We start from the raw sequence: 21,348 nt of genomic DNA, 5'->3' as shown, positions 1-21,348 counted from the left end.
GAAGTTAACGTTCGAAGAAGAAGGATGGAGAATAGGAGAAATCTGGAATGATTCAAAGGAGTTAAGAACATTACTTTCTCATGATAGCACCAAATCATGGTCTTGGTGCTCAATATCTCTTTTTTCGGATGGCCATAACTTTTTGTTTATACCTACTTTTCATCTCAGATCTAACAACGAATTGCTTCTTCCCATACGTAATATAGCCACTATGGCTATGAACAATCAGTCTTTCATTAACAACTCTAACTATCACATTGATGTATCTATCTACAGTTCTTATTGAATGAAATTTTTATTTTCATATATCTTAAAAAAAAAAAAAATACAAACTCATGAGATTCTCCAGAAAAGGAGGCTCCCAAGAACCACTGTGGGGATAGGATAGGCCCAATAAGAAATAGTATGGGCCAACCCATTCTCAAACCTATTAATATGCACTATAGAATGAAGGAAAATGAAGATTTGAGAAGCATATCTTGAACAATACAAGAGATGCAAGAGGGGGAAGGGGACAAACACTTGATAAGGGTGAGAAAACTATTCAATTAACCATCTTACACCTAACCGGAATGGAGTTGAAGGAGGAGTACAAGCATTGTTAATTATGGGACCACAATCATCCAATATTAATATAATTTTTTTTTCCAGACAAGAATATTAATAAGGGATGCCCTTACCCCGGAGTTGACCAAACTGAGTTATCATCATGAATAAATTAACAATGTTTCATTCCATTAAATTAATACTGCAAAAAACAATTCCCAAAAGGACTTGAGAGATTCTACCATTTCATAAACATATTTTTAATCATATTTACTAGCTATCTCTTTGAGACATAAGCAAAGCTCTTGTGGCTTTGAAAGCATTACCATATGATCAGCACCTGCAATCACTTTTACCTCTTTAGTTGGATTATTCTCTATCATCCATTGTTGAAAATCCTCCTTCACCACCTTATCTTCATCACATATGATGTAAAACCGGTCCACAGACCCAAATTTCTCCTTCGAAAGCAATTTTTCCTTGGACAAATCTTCAATGAAATAACTAGTTGGTCGAACCAACATGGTGGCCAGCGTAAGATCCTATCGTGACAAATGAAACATGACATGTCAAAATAGAAGATTCCTTATAAGGTTTCTGTTCAGGAGTGTGGAGGGAGTGCAAGGACCCCAAACCCATGAAATGGAGATAGACATCTCTATGGTTGATTACTCATATGTTCTCATTGGTTCTCGTGCAGCACAAGAAATGCACTCCCTCACAAAAAACTCTTCCCCATCAATTAAATATAGAATGGTTGGTTTAATTCATTAAAATACCTCAGATGGGCTGCACTGGTACATGATGGAAGCAAGGTACTGTGGCCCTAAGATCACTGAAGTAGGAAGGTTCTCTGGCCCTCGATCGAAGGAAAACACGCAATCGATTACAGACTCCAACGGTGTCCTCTTAAAGAACTAGGTCCACATAGAAAAATAAATGAGAAAATTAAAGCACCCTTAACAAATAGGATTTTTGTTAATTCAACAGTTATTTGTTCTATTGATGGTTAAAGGAATTCTCAAGAAATAAACATGTTAAACAATGCAACCATGTGGGTCAAGAGGACAGGGCATTTACCCTGGTCCCTTGTTTTCAAGATCCTACATGTCAAATGTAAATTATTTAATCGAAGGGAGAATAATTTCTAAATAATAACCTAAATTTGATTGGACCCCATGAAATAAAAAATTATATAAGAAGATGCAATGAAATAAGAGATGCATACCAAGAGGTGGCAATGCAGTGGTGTTAGAGTAGGGTTCAAATTCTCCATGGTGAACAATGTTGTTAGTGAGGATTCAACGATTAGGAATGCCCCACATATACCCTCAGCTGTAGAATCCTTATTGCCTCTCACTAGCTTCCCACAGAGGGGATGGAGGAGGGAGACAAGTCGGTTAGAGGAGATGAGGTTACTTGGACAGAAGGGTAATTTAGGACGTTTAAGGGACTTCAAGTAAATATATGATGAGTTTAATGGTATTAAAATAAATTCAAAATTGAGAATCAAAACCGAATTTATCCGAACAAAATTCAAAATGTGATGTTAAATTCGATTAGGTTCAGTTCCATTTCGGATTCAATAAGAGAACTTAAAACCGAAAACCGAATTTAATAAAACACTCCAGTTATCTTTTTCTTTTTCTTTTATTTTTGGGTCATTTACATCAATCTTCCCTCACGTTTGCCTATATTACGTCCTCCCCCTAAAAATTTTTTTATTACATTTAAACCCAAAAAAATAACACCACAAGAGAGGCGTTAGTTTTAGAATACAAAAAAGACATATTTACCCTCCTCCTCCTCCTCCTCCTCCTCCTTCATATCAGTTTTAGCTACCATGCCCATGAGACAGATACAGAGCTCAAAGCAGCACATTGTGATCAAAACCCAAATACAGAGCACCATGAATCCAGTGAAAAAAGCTCCCAATACTGCACAGAATGGAAAGGGTCCACCTCGTGAGGAAACCGCGAATGCTACTCTAAACCATGACACTTCACCTCCTTCAAGGAACAGAGGTAACAGGAGAGGAAGAGGAGGTCGAAAATCCTTTCTGGGTGATGTTATGCGATCGACTCCCAGAAGATCCTACACTATCGTTCATAAGCCTGTTCCAAATGCACAGGCAGAAGAACTTGGTTATCAGAAATTGAAGGTGAGTCTTTGGAGAATGGAGTTCATTGCTGTGAGATGGAGATGGGTTTTCCATCTTCAAGCAAATCTCTGAGATTTGCCCCTAGACCTGGTTATGGATAAGTAGGGACAAAGTGTATAGTAAAAGCGAACCATTTTTTTGCAGAGTTACCAGATTTCGTTGCATTACTAAGATTTTAAACTCATTTTGCCCCTTCTCTTTCTCAGCGTTCTTGCCTATTTTCAGTTTAAACATAAGTTTCTTTTTTTCTTTCAAACAGGTCACCATAACTCCTGAAATTGTATTAAGAAATTTGAATAGAGCTATCATGGCAGAGCTTGTGAAATTGTACAAAGGTTCTGACCTGGGAATGAGATTGCCCGCTTATGATAGAAGAAAGAGCGTATACACCATTTGGGAGCTTCCGTTTACTTCGAAGGAGTTCAACATTAAACTTCTGTAAGAAGATGATGGAATCAGTGGTCCCAACTAAGGGTGATTGAGTCAGTTGCTCCTATCCCTTTCACTCCCACCACTGCAGGGCCATGAGCAAAGAGTGTACAAGACTTAGACCAATAGCATTAGACCAAACATTGGGTGGCGGCGGTGGTGGTAGTTGTTCATGGATAGATTCATGGATAGAGGAATTGAAATCACTACCAAATTCAAGCATTACTAGTCTAGGGTCAGACTGATCTGACGGTTGATGATTCAAGAAGGAGGAGGAGGAGGAGGGTAAATATGTCTTTTTGTATTCTAAAACTAACACCTTTCTTACAGGATTAGTTTTTTGGATTTAAATATGGCAAAAAAGTCACGGTACTGGATGTGTAAACAAGGTTAGTAAAACTTTCTTCATAGATAACCGTGGATTTAACTACATATAATCTGAATTGTTGCTCTCTTATTTTAACGGACACTGGTTGTGATAGTGACAGCAAGTCATCCCAACTCCGAAACAACATCTCAATTCCGAAAACTCATCTCGACTCATTCCCTGGGTTTCCGTCAGGTTCAGAGATTTGTTTATCAAATCAGAGGTTGTGGGCATTGCTATCTATCAAAGAATTATCTACAAATTCAAATTATGGTTCTTTCAAAACAAAGAGATTTTTCGCAACTTAATTCAGAAGGGGAAGCTATTCAAGAAGATAGAGCAGAGAACTCTTCCATTGATTCTCACCATAAATTAAGGGAAATAGATCTTCAAACTGTGAATCAATAACAACTCTCTAAAATGGAACATTTATTAAGTTGATAGTAAGGAAGATGTCTGTATAGAAACTAAGTTCTTGGTTGAAAAATACTTGTGATTATTCTCCCTTGAGAATCTTTTGATCGTTTTAATGGATGATTTTTTGTCAGATAGAGATTTTGAGAAACTGTCTCTCCGGTTATCTGGAAGGGAAGAAGTTGAAACAGTTACGAAGACTATCATTCCATCCTAAAAACTAGGAATAGGAAGACTATCATTCCATACTAATTGATGGTATAAATTAATTCTTATTAAATGAACAATTTATATTAAAAAAGAAAATGAAAATAAGATTGCAAGACATATCTCTTGCCAGCACTCGCCCAATTATAATAAATGAATTTTTAAGGAAAAAGACGTAATATAGGCAAACGTGAGGGAGTTTAGAGGAAAGAATAACACAGTTCACAAAACACAACCCCATGTCTTAAATTCAAAACGGAATGTGATGTCAGAAGTCAATGCATAGTTATAAATTGTCTTTCATTCGTACTACGACACTACTCCCAGTCTGTCAAGGCCTCTACTACGGCACTACTCCCATAAATCATTATTATTAAAAAATATAAATTAATGAAAAAAAAAAAAAAAAGGTCTTTTAGTTTTTCTATGCAAGACTCTCGAAGTGGGCAGGTAACAACTAAAAAATGGATCTAGCCAGAATAAGGTCAACATAATGGAGGAGGTCTGAGTAAACTTTTTCAAGGGTAATTTACAACGTCACCCTCTAGAGAATGCCACTATTAAATTAGATTCAGACCTCCTACCATCAGTCACTGTTAAGAAATATATCTTATACGCTAATGTCAGCTATTATATTTTATTTTAAATATCAAAATACCCTTACTACATATGAATTACCTAAAATATAGGAGCTGAACCAAGCCTGGAATATTTTTCTACGGCTTCTAAATACTGATTGTGAGAGAATGATGACCATTTCTCCCAAGCAAAGGACTCTAATAAGAACCTTCCGAAAGAAACCGATCATGCAAGTGCATGCATCAGATTCCCCTGTAGCACAAAGATTTCACTGATTTTCACAACGCAACATACTTTGGATAAATTTATGCAATGATGTAAACATAAGAGAAAGACAGTTGCAGAGAAGTTTGTTTAAAATTCAAACTAAAAATAAGATAGAAAGAATAGTCATCTGTGACATGAAAACCTCAAATTGTAACCCAAAGCATGTGAAAAGGATCACAAACCCCCTAAAAGCTGCATTTCATATAACCACAGAGAACAAAGCTTGAAGCAAAAACTAAAGGAGAAACAAAATCAGATCATACCGGGGCATCAAAATCAGGAGAGAAGGCAATAACCATAAAATTCATCTTTTGCAAAAAACTAGAGTTTTAGAAAAAATTCTTGAACTCCTGAACAAGAAATGGAAATGAGAAAAACAAGACGAAAAACCTCAATAGTCTAGGCAACAAACGGGAACCCCGTTAGCGAAATTTGAAACGGAAACAATTGAAATTACATTTATTTTTCTCCAGTAACTGAAATTCTGATTATCTTCATTATCGGGTGAAATTTTAGTAGTCCTTCGATCTACGAACTCATAGGAGCACGTATTGAGCTTGGTTTGTATCTGGGTTTTGTTCGTTTCTTTCAGAATTTAATAACCGAACTAAAAAATAGGGGGATTAATCGCTGTCTCGCCTCAATTTTATAAACCAGATATTTATGCACTAGGGTTTGGGTTTCGGACTGAAGAGGGTATGTTAGGCGGTGATGAGGGTATATACTTCCTTGTCCTCAGCCTGGCCAAGTACATTTGAACACCTCATGCCAAGCTGCCACCTCAGCCCCTCCACGGGACAACCTGCTGCCTCGCCCTCATCTCATACTGAGCTACCACATCAGTTCGGCATGATCAGGCTGGGCTCCCAAAAACGTGCTCTCATCTACTCTTACATTCAAGGAACGTAGCCCCTAGTCACAAGGGCAGGACTCTATCCACTACACATCATCAGTGGTATCCACCATTCTCACGACTTACACTTCTGAGATAAGAGGAGAATATTCTCGAAGTATGCCCTAGGATCTAGAATATCCCTAGCATCAAAGAGCCATTCTTCTCAATGACTCCATGCCTAACAGGACACTCCATGAACATCTCCTTTCCTCCCTCCATGAGTAGCCTATAAATACTAAGGTAAGCTCCCCCACAAGGGGATCGATCACTTCTTTTGACTGAAAACTCTCTTGAGTATCTGCTGTGGAAAGATCTGACTTAGTCATCGGAGAGTCCCCCGTTGGGTAAGCCCGACTCTCCCTGTTTTCTCTTCTATGCAGATTAGCTGGAGTATTAGAAGCTGCAAGGAAGATCATTCGATCAATTTTTACCACATCAGATTGGCGTTGTCTGTGGAAAACTACTACAAAAAGCTACCTTGAATCAATGCAACTAAGAAGTGAGAATGTTGTTTCCTCCACTACAACGCGAGTAAGGTCCTCGCACGAATTACCACCTGAACATCCCCACCCACCGCCAATGGCAGATCAGGAGAATGTCCACATGGAGGACCCTCCACAAAGACCCCCATAAGCCTAGCCTGACATGAGTGTCACCCCATGAGAGGGAGGTCAGTGTGAGCAAAACCCTCAGTAATCTTGCTAAGGCCCATCATCCCAAGTGACTCACCCAAATATGGAAGAACAAATGGAGAGCCTACAGCTACAGGTGTTGGCAACCAACACTCTAGTGCGGGACTTTATACGCCAGTTTAGCTCGACACTCCCTGTGCCCAGCACTGGCTCAGCTCAGCTGCCCAGGCCAACTCCAGATAGGCTACCCCAAGACAAATCACCTGACAACAGTGTCACCCCTCAATCAACAGCCAGGAGGGGATATATCAGAACGTCACAAACAGTTCGCTCGGTACCACCCTGATCTTCCATCGAAAGACGCCAATAAGGGCCTCTTTCTGTCTAGAACGAGAGGGCTCATCGTTACGCACGTAATCGAAGTCCTGAGACACGTGATGCCCATAGATCCCCACCCAGGGCAGGGAGAAGCCAACGCTTGCCGCAAAGGCCAACTAGAGGAGTGCGTCCATGAGAAGAGGGACGCGAGAACTCTTCACAACGGATAGCTCAAGACACACCACCCCACAAAGGTCATTAAGGATCACCCCCTAGGTCGGCCAGAGGTGTACGCCAGCAAGGTCAGGATCGACCTAATAGGCACCAAGACTGAGGAAGAAGCCCCAAAAGAGCTAAGCGTGAATGTCGCTCCCTAGATCGTCGAGCCGAGGAAAGAAGGGATGACCTGGAGAGTTGTATCCAGTGTCTCACTGAGAGCGTAGAAGGAATGCAAAGGCAAAGGAACCCGACAGACATAATGGTGACCCCGGCCCATAATGCACTATCCAATAAGCTAATAGATGCCAAGTTGCCCCTAAATTTTGTGGTACCTGTCTTCAACACATATGACGGCACCACGGACCCCTACGATCATCTCCTATACTATAGTTCAGCCATGACAGTCCATAGGAGGTCAGACATAACTCTCTGCCTAGCTTTCATAGCCTCATTAAAAGAGGTTGCGCTGGTGTGGATGTCAAACTTGAGGCCCCGGTCCATCCATAGCTATGAAGTACTAACGAGAGAATTCCTCACACGTTTCCAAGCTAGTATGAAGCAGAAGCAAACTATGCAAAACATGATGAACATGAGGCAGGGAGCCAGGGAGACTATAAGGGAGTTCCTTGCTTAATTCACCAAGGTGAAGCTGGAGGTAAAAAATCTATCGAAAGGAGTGGCATATAGCACATTATGCAATGGAGTAATGCACCCTGATCTGGTCCAATCTCTTGCCCTCGACTTGCCAGAGACAATGCCGGGTTGTTAAGAAGGTGTAATCAATATGCCAACATGGAAGAAGTCTTAACCGTCAGGGGGATAGCTAACAGGGGTGAGCAATCAGAGAAGGAGAAGAGGAGGCCCCCGAGGCCTAGGGACAACTCTTGTGAGCCGAAGAAAAATAGAACAGACTGACCGTTTGATATAGTTGGACCCGAGCAAGATGAGTTTGACCGCTCACAAACAAACTTTCTCCTGGAGATCCAAGACCAGAAGTATTTTCGCTGGCCTAGGCCAATGACAGCTAAACCAAAGGAGAGGAACCCAATCGGTACTGCCGATACCATCGAGACCACGGGCATGATACTAAAGATTGCAAGTCTCTGAAAAGGAAAATTGATGAGCTCATCAAGGTAGAGTACCTTAACAAGTATTTGCACCAGAAGTAAGGTGAGAACTGGCCCAAGCCGAGGAGAGATGAGGCTAGGCCGAGCCGAGATAAGATCGAGCCACCTAAGGAGCTAGCCAAGGACCGAGCTGACGGGTACGATAACTAGCATGTGGGTTCAGCCATCTTGACAATCATAGGCAGACCCACAATAGAATCAGTCAAAAAGGCCAAAGCTCACGCACGGTTCGTATGCATCACGGAACAGCCTGTCAGGACCCTCAAGTTGGATCCACCCATCACACTCTCTGACAAAGACCTATAAGAGCTGAATTGGCCTCACAACGACGCCATCGTAATTCAATTAGTGGTGGCCAACCATCCCTTCCATGGGGTCCTAGTGGACATAGGAGCATCTGTTGACCTCATGTGCTACAAAGCTTTTATAAAACTAGGGTTTGGCACCAGAGCTTTAAAGCCAGCCTCAAGACACTCGTACGGATTTTTGAGCACACCAGCTGAGCTAGAAGGAGTAGTTAACCTACCAGTAACCATCGATCAAGGAGCTCAAAGGTCCATTACCATGGTCTCTTTCATGGTCGCCACGATAGCCTCACCCTACAATGCAATCCTTGGCCGACCTGGTCTCAATGGTCTTAGAGCGGTTGTGTCCACCAAGCATATGAAATTCAAGTTCTCCACCAGTAACGAATCGGGGAATGCATGTCCAGTCAAAAGGAATCTCAAGAGTGTTAACCCAACTTCATAAAGTTTATCAAGAAGCCATGCTCCAGTCTAGTATGTATGGTAGAGATCATCGATTGCTACAACGAAAGCCTCCTGAATCGATCCGAGCCAGTAGAACAACTGCTTACTGTTCCACTTATTGAGGCCGAGCCATCAAAGACTATTCATCTTGGAGCATTGCTGAGCTCTCAGCGACGGGATGAAATCTTAAACTTTCTCGGTGAAAATTTTGATATCTTCGCATGGAGGGCCTTTGATATGCCAGGCCTTTGATAGCTGAGCACAGTCTTGATGTTAACCCTAGCTTCAAGCCTGTCCAGCAGAAGCGCAGGAACTTTACGACTGAGCAGAACACGATCATCAATGAAGAAGTGGACAAGCTCCTAGCCATTGGGTTCATGAGAGAAGTGAAGTACCCAACCTGGCTCGCTAATTTTGTTATGGTCCCAAAGTCCAATGGGAAGTAGAGGATTTGTATAAATTACACTGATCTGAACAAAGCTTGTCCCAAGGACTATTATCCCTTGCCTAGGATAGACTCCCTCATAGACGCAACTGTAGGCCACGAGATGCTGACCTTCATGGATGCATATTCCGACTATAACCAAATAAAGATGAAGGTGGAAGATGAGGAGAAGATAGCATTCCTAACCACTCAGGGCAACTACTGCTACATCGCAATGCCCTTTGGCCTCAAGAATGCAGGAGCCACGTACCAGAGAATGGTAAATAAGATGTTCTGGAGTCAGATAGGAAGAAACATAGAAGTTTACATCGACGACATGCTAGTTAAGAGCGCAAAAGGCACTAATCATGTGCTAGTTCTGAAGGAAGCCTTTGATGTCCTACGGCAGAACCAGATGAGGCTGAATCCTACCAAGTATGCATTTGGAGTGACCTCTGAAAAGTTCCTGGGCTTCCTAATATCACAAAGAGGAATTGAAGCAAACCCCTCCAAAATTGAGGGCATTCAAGAAATGTGCCCGCCAAGAAACATCCACGAAGTTTAAAAGCTGACAAGGTGCCTAGTTGCACTGAACAGGTTCCTGTCTTGAGCTAGAGACAAGTGTCTTCCCTTCTTCAAGCTATTAAAAGGAGGAAAAGGACACCATCAATTTTTCTGGATAGAGGAATGCAAAGCGACTTTTGAAGAAGTCAAAGCCTACCTGATCAGGCCTCCTCTACTGAGCCAACCAAAGCCAGGAGAGGTGCTACAGCTTTATCTTGCTACATCCTCGGTAGCCGTTAGTGCAATTCTCATAAGAAAAGAGGGAAAGACCCAGAAGCCTGTCTACTACGTGAGTCATGTGCTCCTCGAAGTAGAAACACGGTACCCAAGAATTGAGAAGTTTGCATTAGCATTGGTCATGGTTGCCAGAAAGTTAATGCCTTACTTCTAAGCACACACCATAGCTGTACTGACAGATCAGCCACTAAGGAAGTCACTTCACAGCCCTAGCATAGGGGGACAGATGGTGAGTTAGGTTGTCGAGTTAAGTGAGCATAACATTGAATCCGACCAAGAAGTGCAATCAAAGGCCAGGCACTGGCAGATTTCTTAGTAGAATGCACACAAACAGAAGAAGAGTCAGGGGCAGAGGCCGAGCCGAACAGAAAGTGGAAGCTTTTTGTTGATGGATCTAGCACCGCAACAAAGAGAGACGTAGGACTTATTCTGCAGAGTCCAGAGGAATTTGTGATATATTACGCCCTCAAATTTTCATTCCCCGCAACAAATAATGAAGCAGAGTATGAGGCCCTGATAACGGCAATCAAGTTAGCGAAGGCGATAATGACAAACGACCTAATTGCACATAGTGACTCCCAACTGATTGTGAACCAGGTCAACGGACATTATGAGGCCAAAGAAGAAAGAATGGTAAAATACCTGAAGGAAGCTCATCACCTGATCACTGGCTTCTATATGTTTGTAATGGTGCAAGTTTCGCGAGAAGAAAATATAGTGGCAGACACCCTCTCCAAACTCACCACAGTGGAATTTAATGACTGTGTAAGTTTTGTATACTTTGAAGTGTTGGAAAAACTGACTTACGACAAGAAATGATATGATATGCTGCAATGACCCGCAATCGGTTGAGCCGAGCTAAATGGATCCCATCACAGCCTACTTGCGAGACGGGCACCTCCCAGGAGATCAAACAAAAGCAAGAGCGGTCAAGAGAAGAGCATCCAACTATATCGTTCAAGGAGGAGTCATACAAGAGGGCAATCTCCTGGCCCCTTCTGAAATGTCTCACTTCGAGCCGAGCAGAAGAGGCACTATAAGAGGACCATGAGGGAATTTACGGAAGCCATATAGGTGGAAGAGCATTAGCCTACAAGGTATTGCGCCAAGGATTCTATTGGATGAAGATGCAGCAGGATGCAATGAAGTTTGTCTGACGATGCTTCAAGTGCCAAGTGCACACCACGATACCACATGTCTAGGCCACAGAACTCAGCTCCATAATTTACCCGATTCCATTCGGAATGTGGGGAATGGACATCCTGGGACAGTTCAAGAAGGGCAAGGGAGGTGTCCAGTTTCAGATTGTTGTCATTGACTACTTCACCAAGTGGGTGGAAGCGCGTCCCCTAGCAAGAATTACCTAGTGGGCAATGGAAAAGTTCGTAAGAGACGATGTTATATACTGCTACGGTGTCCCAAAAATACTGGTGACAGATAATGGGTGACAATTTGACAATCAGAAATTCAGGCTCTTCTACAGTAACTTTAACATTGATTTTTGAAACACTGTAGTGGTCCACCCACAGAAAAACGGCCAGGCAGAAAAGGCCAACCTCACATTTCTAGATGGAATTAAGAAGAGGCTGGACCAGGAGAAGAAGAGCTAGGCCGACCAGCTACTTAGTGTGCTTTGGGCATAACGTACCTCAGCTCGGACCCCTACAAAGGAAACACCGTTCTGACTAGCATGTAGGACTGAAGCCTTAACCCCTGTAAAGGTGACCCAAGCTTCATTCCAGTTGAAAGTGTTTGATGCATCACTGAATGAGGTAGGGCTCCAAGCAAACATCAACTTCATAGACGAAGTTCAAGAAGAAGCGCTAGTACGAAATGAAACTCACAAGCAAAAAGTGCAGTAATATCACAGCTGAAAGGTTCAGCCACAAGGATTCATAGTAGGCGACCTGGTCCTTAGAAAAGCAGCTACAGCAGACTCGAGAAGTAAAGGCAAGTTAAGCGCAAACTGGGAAGGCCCTTACATAGTCTTCAAAGTGGTTCGCCCCGGTACTTACCACTTGCAGACTCAGGGGGTACAGCTATACCAAGAGTATGGAATGTCGAAAATCTCAAAAAAATTTACTAGTAGATCACATTGAAGTCCAGCAAGACCGGGTGTTAGCCTTATAGATTTCATATTCTCAGCACCTTAGTTTTCATATTTCAATTATTCAATTTCATTTATGGAGCGGATTGGGCTCTATTTCGAAGCAATGTATTTGTTACAAGTGCATGTCACATATTAATAAACGAAGAAGCTTCTCTCTTAAATATCTACGTTATTCTTAAGACCAAGCCCTAACTCGGCACCTCTTAAGATCAAGCCATAGCTCGACACCTCCCAGGACCAAGCCCCAACTCAACACTACCAAGACTAAACCTAGGCTTGGCACCTCAAGACCTTAGCATCTAAGGCGCTAAGGCCGAGCCCCATCTCGGCGCTCATTAAGATCGAGCCCCAGCTCGGCACCTATCAAGATCGAGCTCCAGCTTGGCCACATCTAAGACCGAGCCCCAGCTCGGCACTACCAAGACCAAACCCAGGTTTGGCACCTTAAGACCTTAACTAAGCTATACCAAGAGCATAGAATGTCAAAAATCTCAAAAAAATTTACCAGTAGATCACATTGAAGTTCTGCACGACCGGGTGTTAGTTTTATAGATTTTATATTCTCACCACCTTAGTTTTCATATTTCAATTATTCAATTTCATTCATGGAGTGGATTAGACTCTATTTCGAAGCAATGTATTTGTTACAAGTGTATACCACATTATCAATAAATGAAGAAGCTTCTCTCTTAAATATCTACGTTGTTCTTAAGACCGAGCCCCAGATCGGCACCTCTTAAGACTGAGTCACAGTTTGGCACCTCTCAAGACCGAGTCCCAGCTCGGCACTACCAAGACCAAATTCAGGTTTGTCACCTCAAGACCTTAACATCTAAGGTGCTAAGGCGTGCCGAGCCCCAGCTCGGCACTCATTAAGACCTAGCCCCCATCTCGGCACCTATAAAGACAGAGCTCCAGCTCGGCCACATCTAAGATTGAGCCCTAGCTTGGCACTACCAAGATCAAACCCAGGTTTGGCACCTCAAGACCTTAACATCTAAGGCATCAAGACCGAGCCCCAGCTCGGCATCTCTTAAGATCGAGCCCTAGCTCGACACCTCTTAAGACTGAGCCACAGCTCAACACCTCTTAAGATCAAGCCACAGCTTGGCACCTCTCAAGATTGAGCCACAACTTGGCACCTCTCAAGACCGAGCCACAGCTCGGCACCTCTCAAGATCAAGTTTCAGCTTTACAACATCTAAGATCGAGCCCTAGATCTGCACTACCAAGACCAAACTCGGGATTGGCGACCTAGTCAAGGGGAAGGATGCGCTCCAAAGCGAGCTGACCGAGGCTCAGGAGGTCGGTAGAAAGAAGGAGGCAGAGCATGCAGCTCTCAACTCGTGTTCCAGCTCGCCAGCCCTCAACTCGGCATCTTTGGCACTCTGCTCCTCAGCCTGGGATTTCTTCTTCTCGGCCTACAACTGGCCTATGATCATGTGCATCTCCCCATTGAGGCACCTCACCTCATCCTCCACCCTCGAACAGGCAATGGCCATGTTCTCAAACTGATAAGCCACATCAATCGAGAAGTTGAAGCCTGACAAAGATTTAACAGAGCAATTAGGAATATTCAAGTATCAAAACCACACAAGATGGAGGTTATGGTGACTTACATCACTGATCCACGTGTACATTAGGTCCGCAAAGTCTATATTCGATAACTTCTTTGCACGGGTGATGTCCCTCTTAGGGAGGCTCAGACGGCACCATGCCCGAGCGTCGTTGGGATCCAGCATGGTGCCGTTCTCAATCAACTCCTCTAGCGTGGTTGGAGGCTTCTGCCCTGGCCGGGCAACCTTGGGATGATTGCTGGGCTGCACCTCTTCATCAGGGGAGAGCTTCCTCTTTTGGCCTTCCCGACCTCTAGCCGCCTAGACCGACATATCAAACTGCCCCGTGCCCTTGTCTCCGAAAGGACCCAGCAGCTCCTTGCCTTTAAACTAGCCCGGGACCCCATGCCGAGTTGTGTATTGGACAGGCAGGGGCATCTCCTTACTGGTCATCACCTTTCCAGACTTGCCCTCAATCATAATGGGCGAGGCCTTGTGGCCCGTTCCAGGAGGTGGAACGGTCTTCACACCAGAGCCTGGGCTCGGCACACCCTTGCCCTTGTCCACGTTCTTCTTAGCAGCCTGCTTGGTCACCTCCTTCTTCTTCGCCTCCGCCACCGCCTCGGCCAGAGCCTTGTTGTCCACCCTTACGTTCACCACTACAAAACAAAGAGGAGCCGAGCTAAGTTAGTACAAAGACCGAGCTGAACAGAAGAAATGACCGGACTCGATTAGACCCTCACCAAGGACTTCACTCAGCTCCCACTCTCAGAGGAAGTCTTCGTCCTACAGCATCCGGGCGTCCATGGCCTCCCCGACCAAATACATTTGGTAGGTTTGGAGGTCAATCGTGGACAGTTTTGGAGCTCGGTTCAACACCAACAGAGTGGGCTTTGCCCAGCTGCTCTTGAAGGGGTTCCCCTCCATTGCCACATAAAAATACCTCTCCTTCCATTTCTTCACTGAGGAGGGCATGTTGATGAACATCTTCAAGTCACTGCAAGCACAATCCCTGTCCTTCTTGGTGAAGTAGTACCACCCTGAGGTGTGCCTCTTCACCAGAAACATTTTACGAAAGAGCTCCAACGTCTCAATCCATCCCACCTTCGAGACGAACACCTCAAAGTTGAGAATAGTGCACCAAGAGTTCGGGGTGAGTTGGCTCGGGGAGAGCCCCCAGTACTCCAGAGCTGAGCTGACCAACTCGGGCATCAAAATTCTAAGGCTGCTCTGAAAGGCGACGTCATATAGGGCCACCTCATCCCCAAAGACGTCGACACGCTCATCTTCATCTGGGACGTGCATCACCACATAATCAGGGATACTATACCGACCCCGGATCAAGTCTAGGACTTTAGGCATACGTATGCTCTGGGTGTTGACAGTAGTTTTCTTTTCACCGGAGGATGAAGCAGAGCCTTCCCCTCAGACTTTGCTAGGCCTGCCTCAGGGACTTCAGCGCCTGATGGTCTGCCACCAAAGTGCCTGCCACCGCAGCACTGGGGGGCCGAGCTGGGGCAACTAAGCCAGGATCACCCCTGGTCAGGTCGATCGCAGGCGAGATCACCTCGACAAACTCAGTACCTGAACTACTGCCCGAGCCTGAGCTGTCGTCAGAGCCTAGACCGCTTGAATTGTCATCATGGGAGGACGAAGGATCAGAAATAGAACACTCTGGGTGGTTTTCCCCAAGCCTCACGGCCATCAAGGGGATTTTACTGGGCGAGTCAGGGTCACAGACAGATGCCATGTTGGGATCACTAGGACTGATGCTAGGAAACACGGAGGGCTGGGGGGAAGAAGAACAACGAGTCACAACTATAGTACGATCTTACTTACTGGTTGAAGGACAAGCTTGAGAATAACGCATTAGAGAAGACGAGCTAATGAAGATGAGCTGTTGGTTGAAGTCAAGACGTTGGGCTACTCTGAGACTCTAAGGATGACCATGCCGAGGCTAGGAGTGAGCTAAACTGACTTTATCACTCAAATAAATGCGAAGTCTTCTAGGAAAAAATGTGTCCTATTTATAGGTGAATTCCATGGAAAATGGACGGCTAGATCTAGCTGAGATCAATGATCACCTAAAGTAGTCTCTTCACCTGCCCGAGGTGAAGTATGACACAGTGACATACGATAGAAGCAGTGTGTTTCGCCCTAAACGAACAGTGCACGTGCACGAAAGTCAACTGAATTAAATACTCTAGCTATCCGATCTGAACTGCTAGAGCCGGGGGCTGGTGATGAGGATAAATACATCCCTATCCTCAACTCGACTAAGCACGTTTGAACACCTCATGCTGAGCTGCCACCTCGGCCCCTCCATAGGTCGACCTGCTGCCTCACCCTCATCACCATACCGAGCTACCACCTCACCCCCTCCACGTGTTGACCTGCTGCCTCGCCCTCACCTCATGTCGAGCTACCACCTCGGTTCGGCATGATCAGGAAGGGCTCCCCGAAACGTGCTCTCATCCACTCCTAAATTCAAGAAATGTAGCCCCTGATCACAAGGGCAGGACTCTATCCACTACACGTCATCAGAGGCATACTTACACTTCTGAGATAAGAGGGGAATATTCCCAAAGTATGCCCTATGATCTGGAATATTCCTAGCATCAGAGAACCATTCCTCTTAAGGACTCCACGTCTAATAGGACTCTCCACGAACGTCTCCTTTCCTCCCTCCATGAGCAACCTATAAATACCAAGGTAAGCTCCCCCACAAGAGGATCGATCACTTCTTTTGACTGAAAACTCTCTTGAGTATCTACTGTGGAAAGATCTGACTTAGGCATCAAAGAGTCTCCTGTCGGGTCAACCCAGCTCTCCCTATCTTCTCTTCTGTGCAGATCAGCTTGAGCATTAGGAGCTGCAAGGAAGATCATCCAGTCAATTTTTACCACATCATGAGTTCTTGTGGGTTGTTAAAGATCATGATCTTGATGATTGTTTAGAACTCAGAAATTGAGATTTCACCCTTGCGACATTCCTCCCAGATTGACACTTAAGAGCTGAAGGCTCAGATCGTCAGGAAACTCGAACATGAGACAACAGAGAAATACTTCGTTCTCCTCGATCGATTACTCGACTCCTTAAATACCCATTTCTTAATCAAGATTTGAAGCAAATTCAGGGCTCTACCACCTTAATTTCTCCCACGTGCATACTCGATCAAGGCTTTTGGGATTCGTTGGAAGAGAGATACAGAGACACCACTTCATATACCCAACTGATTGGGGGTGAAGGTGAGTATTAGTAGAGGTGAATAAGAATTAGGTTAAAACATGAGTTTTAATGAATAGGGTATAACGGTCATTTCAACTCTTCACTTAACAGTGACTGACAGTTGGGGGTCTGAGTCTTAATTTGGTGAAACAGAAGGGGTGTTCCTATAATAGTGGCATTCTCTAGGGGGTGGCACTGTAAATTACCCTTTTTTTAAAAGTGTGAGGGGAGTGAGATTGTCAGAAATTTCAAGAGCGAACAGATCACTTAGGATTAGATAGTGATCCTAAGCTTGAGAGGATTTGGGACCGAATGATATAGAAGAATCAACGGATGAATTGAATTAGGGGTGAAATGTCACTCAAATCCATAGCTAGTTGGCTCTTCCCGAAATGCATTGAGGCGCAGCAGTTGACCAGACATCTAAGGGTCCCTAGGTCACCCCAACCCTAGGATCACTCTCTAATTCTCAACTCTATGGAGAGGAAACCTACACCGAACAGTATAATTTACTCCAAAAGAAAAAAAAAATAGCTTACCTTTTAATCCATTGCATATGGTAGTCAAGACCTTGGTAGTTGGGTTTCGTCTACATTCTAAGCTAGCACTCGACAGGTGAAGATCTCATCTCTCATCTCTCACCTCTCATCTCCCAACTCCAAACAATAATTAGAAAACCCTAGAGGTGGCAAATGAAGATTGAATATGTCATTCTATTATCTATTGCAAAGCTTGCAACAAAGTGCTTTTGCCCATACAAGCAAGGACGATGAGGACCGAGCGGAAGACACGTACTTAGTCTACTTTATAGGGCAAATTGTAGAGATCTTGACCACCATTATTTATGCGAGTTCTAAATTACCATCATCCAAGCTAATGAGATGCTTGAGGATCAGAGCCAACTACAACCATTTCTTCCTTATCTTATTATTATAAGAATTTTTTTTAGGGTCCAATCCTTCATCTGGTGAGTGAGTAGTTTCTCTGATATTAGTTTATTGGTTCATTTCATCTAGCTAGGGTTAGTGAGTTAGTTTCTCTATATTTCATTTTTTTTTTTGATAATAATTAGTTTCTCAAAATGCAGCTTGCACTTTCACTAGAACTGAATAAGTATCGAACTGAGTTTGGTTTAGTTTATGTTCACTACAGCTTTCCCTTGAATCGAACCAAATAACCAAAACTAAGTCGATTTACACCCTTTGGTGAGTATTGGGAAATGATAGATGAGTCTAGATCCTCTCCCCATGCTCTCCCCATGTAGTGACCTCTCCATATGGGATCTCATTGTTCATGGGATATTAGATCACGAATCAATAATGTATTAATTGCTTTGACTTGTGGCTCATGTAAGGAGGGTTGATCTTAACTTGTGATCCCAATTCTAAAAATTCATACATCACATATGTCCAAAGTCTTATTGAGCAATGTGGCTTAGCTATGATGTTGTTCATTATTGTCAACATAGTCAATCACTCTCGGAGTGATGCATGTTCAGTTAGATTGGGAGTCATTACTTTAAAAATACTTTTCAACAGATGCATCAGTTTGAGCTCAATTTCAAGGTTTGTGCATTAAAATTGAATTGAAGATGATATCATGAGAAATGTAGGTCATTGAGTTGATTTCCTATTGGCAAAAGAATCTAATCTAGTCAATCGAAGTTTGAGAAAGAGAGACATAGTCAATTAAATAGGCATTATGTTCGACAAGTCCAGTCTTAAAAAATAAAAAAAATGTTTTAAACTCGTTTTAAAAATATGCTTCTTCTTTCTTTTCCGTATCATTGATAGACTTGCAATAAAACATGTTTTCAATAGTAAAAAACAGAAAAATCCGCATTTTTGCTAACATTGGACAGGGCCAGCAGGTTATGATAGAGGAGTTTAGAGTTTTTGAAATACTAAAACAGAAGGAGAGGTGGGACTTTCAAAGGAGAGTATCAGAAAAAAACAAAGAGTTCAAGCTAGTGGAATCCTAAGGCGAGAGTATATTTCTCTCTCCAAATCTCCCATCTCCTTCCCAACCTCTCCTCCTCCGCTGGAGCCACCATGATTCTGCTTTAATTTTCTCTCGGCACATTATCCAAGCCCTAGTAGCAGGGAGCTTCAACCGCATCTCTTTCCCTCTCTTATTCTCCTTGCTAGAGAGAGATTACAACGTTCTGAACGACTTTAGAACGAAGCTGAGAAATGTTGTCCTGTTTCCCCCAAATATGTTGAAGATCCAATGACATTGCAGGTTCCGGATCCCAATCCACCCCTGGAATCAAAGACTGAACCAGGACCACCCTATGGGAATCTGAGTCAAACCTGATTCTATCTCCATAACCTAAGTTTCTCTCTCTCTCTCTCTCTCTGAAGCCCAAATTGTGTGATACAATGTCTCCCAAGGAAAACCCTCTTGTCTGATGCGATATCTTTTTGAAAACTGGAAATGGAGCGATTCTCTTTGAAACCCAGAAAAAAACAGAAACCCTCCGTGTGATTCGATCTCCCTCTCTAAACCAGACAATGGAGGCATTCTTGTCCAATGCAATTAATCTAATCTAGTTAATATATATCAAATGCTAATGATATCGAAATCCCTCCTCTCTCCTTTGCCCCGCATCCCGATCAAGCTTATATACAGAAAGAAGTAATGGAAGAATGGAAGGTGAGGTGGATAGTGTACATACCTCTTGTAAGACAGCAGCAGGAGGAGATGTGTAGCTGGGCATCAGTGCAGTAATGAAAACGGCCACAGAAATCTTATCCGGGAATTGCTCCATCGCTAGAGAGATACCAAAGCCTCCGAGGCTGTGACCCACCAGTGTCACCTGTTCTTCTTCAGGAAGAGACTCCATTAACTCAATCAACGGCTGCAAGTAATCGAAAATTGACCCCAACTCATCTAACCGCTTAGGGTTGACCCCACTACCGCCAAGATCTAAAGCTGTAACTCGATGCCCAGCTGATCTTAGCAACGTCACCACCTTGTACCAAGTCCATGCTCCATGTCCTGCACCATGGACTAGAACAAAGTGTTTCATCTTGCCTCCTCCTTCTCCCCCTCCTGCGTCTGCTTCTTCTCCTTCTTCTTCGCTTCTAAACGTTTCCAACGTGGGATCCCAACGCGACAAACGTAACGCTCCCTGTCCGGCCCCACACGTGGCTTCCGTAGGTTTGAGTATTTATTATTAGGAAGAAAAATTGAATAGAATCTCTTCTCCTACGGAAATGATTTGAGTGGATGGTCATATCTTTATCTCCACCAACTAGGCAGCGACGCCGCCGCGGTGGGGGAGAGATGATAAAATTGGAAGGGAAAATGATTTCTTTCACTTCACACTACGGTCACTTTCTACAGTCAGGGTCCTCTAGAGCGGGTGGGCTGCACAGAGAGGCATCCAACGGCTGGGAGCGTGCCCAGGTCTTCCCAGTCGGATGCCTCTCTGGGCCGTGCAATGTAAAGAAAATCAAATTGAAAACTTCTAACTTTAGTCAAATATTGGGATCCCACTCCTCTCCAATTTCTTGTCTGTCCAATAACTCTGATCATTTACTATCCATCCATTCAACGGTCCTAAGAATTTGAACACGCACCACAATAATTATCTATTTTATATTAAAAACTTGGTGGGCCCACATCTTGTGTATGAACTGTGAAGTCTAACTAATAAAGGGTGTAAAGAGAATTGCTTGAATCGCTAATCGCAAAGTTCGGCTCAGCTCCTCCTACGAGGAGAGAAAATTCTCTCCTTGTACATTGTTAGCTGCCACATCTTCTATTCGTAGTTGGGCATCAATGCAGTCACGAAAACGGCAACTGAGATCTTATCCGGGAATTGCTCCATCGCTAGAGAAATAACAAAGCCTCCGAGGCTGTAACCCACCAGTATTACCCGTTCTTCTTTAGGAAGAGATTTCATGAACTCCATCAACGGCTGCAAGTAATAAAAAATATACCCTAACTCATCTTGTCTCTTAGGGTTGATACCACTACCCCCAAGATCCAATGCAGTGACTCTATGACCAGCCGATCTTAGCAAACTCACCACCTTGTACCAACTCCATCCTCCATGACCTGCCCCATGTACTAGAACTAAGTGTTTCATCTTTGAACAACTTCTTCTTCTTCTTCTTCTCCTCCTTCCCCTCCTCCTCCTACTTCTTATCTGAAGTTCTGAGCATATCCCACGTGGGTCCAGAGTGAGAAACGCCACTTTTCCCACCCCGGCGGCTGACAACAGACATGGGTAGTGTTAGATGAGTGGAGTAGGAAAGAAAAATTGAATGGAATTTCTTCTTCTACTGGACAAATCATTGATTTGCCTTGTA

The 21,348-nt window shown here is 43.6% G+C and overlaps 1 protein-coding gene across 1 annotated transcript; it reads right to left on the bottom strand.

The window, feature by feature from the left end:
* Positions 1-710: 710 nt before the first annotated feature.
* LOC122058767 (salicylic acid-binding protein 2-like) lies at positions 711-20,206 on the bottom strand. The gene is made up of 3 exons (XM_042621437.1): positions 19,707-20,206; positions 1,326-1,463; positions 711-1,088 (listed from the first exon to the last, which is right to left on the bottom strand). Exons 1-3 carry the CDS (start codon positions 20,058-20,060, stop codon positions 807-809), a joined length of 774 nt encoding a protein of 257 aa, XP_042477371.1. The 5' UTR covers positions 20,061-20,206; the 3' UTR covers positions 711-806.
* Between the last annotated feature and the right edge of the window lie 1,142 nt (positions 20,207-21,348).

This window comes from Macadamia integrifolia, chromosome 13 (assembly GCF_013358625.1).
Source record: "Macadamia integrifolia cultivar HAES 741 chromosome 13, SCU_Mint_v3, whole genome shotgun sequence".
NCBI classification, from domain to species: Eukaryota; Viridiplantae; Streptophyta; class Magnoliopsida; order Proteales; family Proteaceae; genus Macadamia; species Macadamia integrifolia.
This window is presented reverse-complemented; position numbering and strand designations above follow the sequence as displayed.

Coding starts and splice junctions, on each gene's coding strand:
- LOC122058767 (XM_042621437.1), bottom strand. CDS start 20,060: ATGAAACACTTTGTTCTAGTCCATGGTGCAGGACATGGAGCATGGACT. Junction 1,464..19,706: donor CTGCTGCTGTCTTACAAGAG/GTATGTACACTA, acceptor ATGTGGACCTAG/TTCTTTAAGAGGACACCGTT. Junction 1,089..1,325: donor ACCAGTGCAGCCCATCTGAG/GTATTTTAATGA, acceptor TTGTCACGATAG/GATCTTACGCTGGCCACCAT.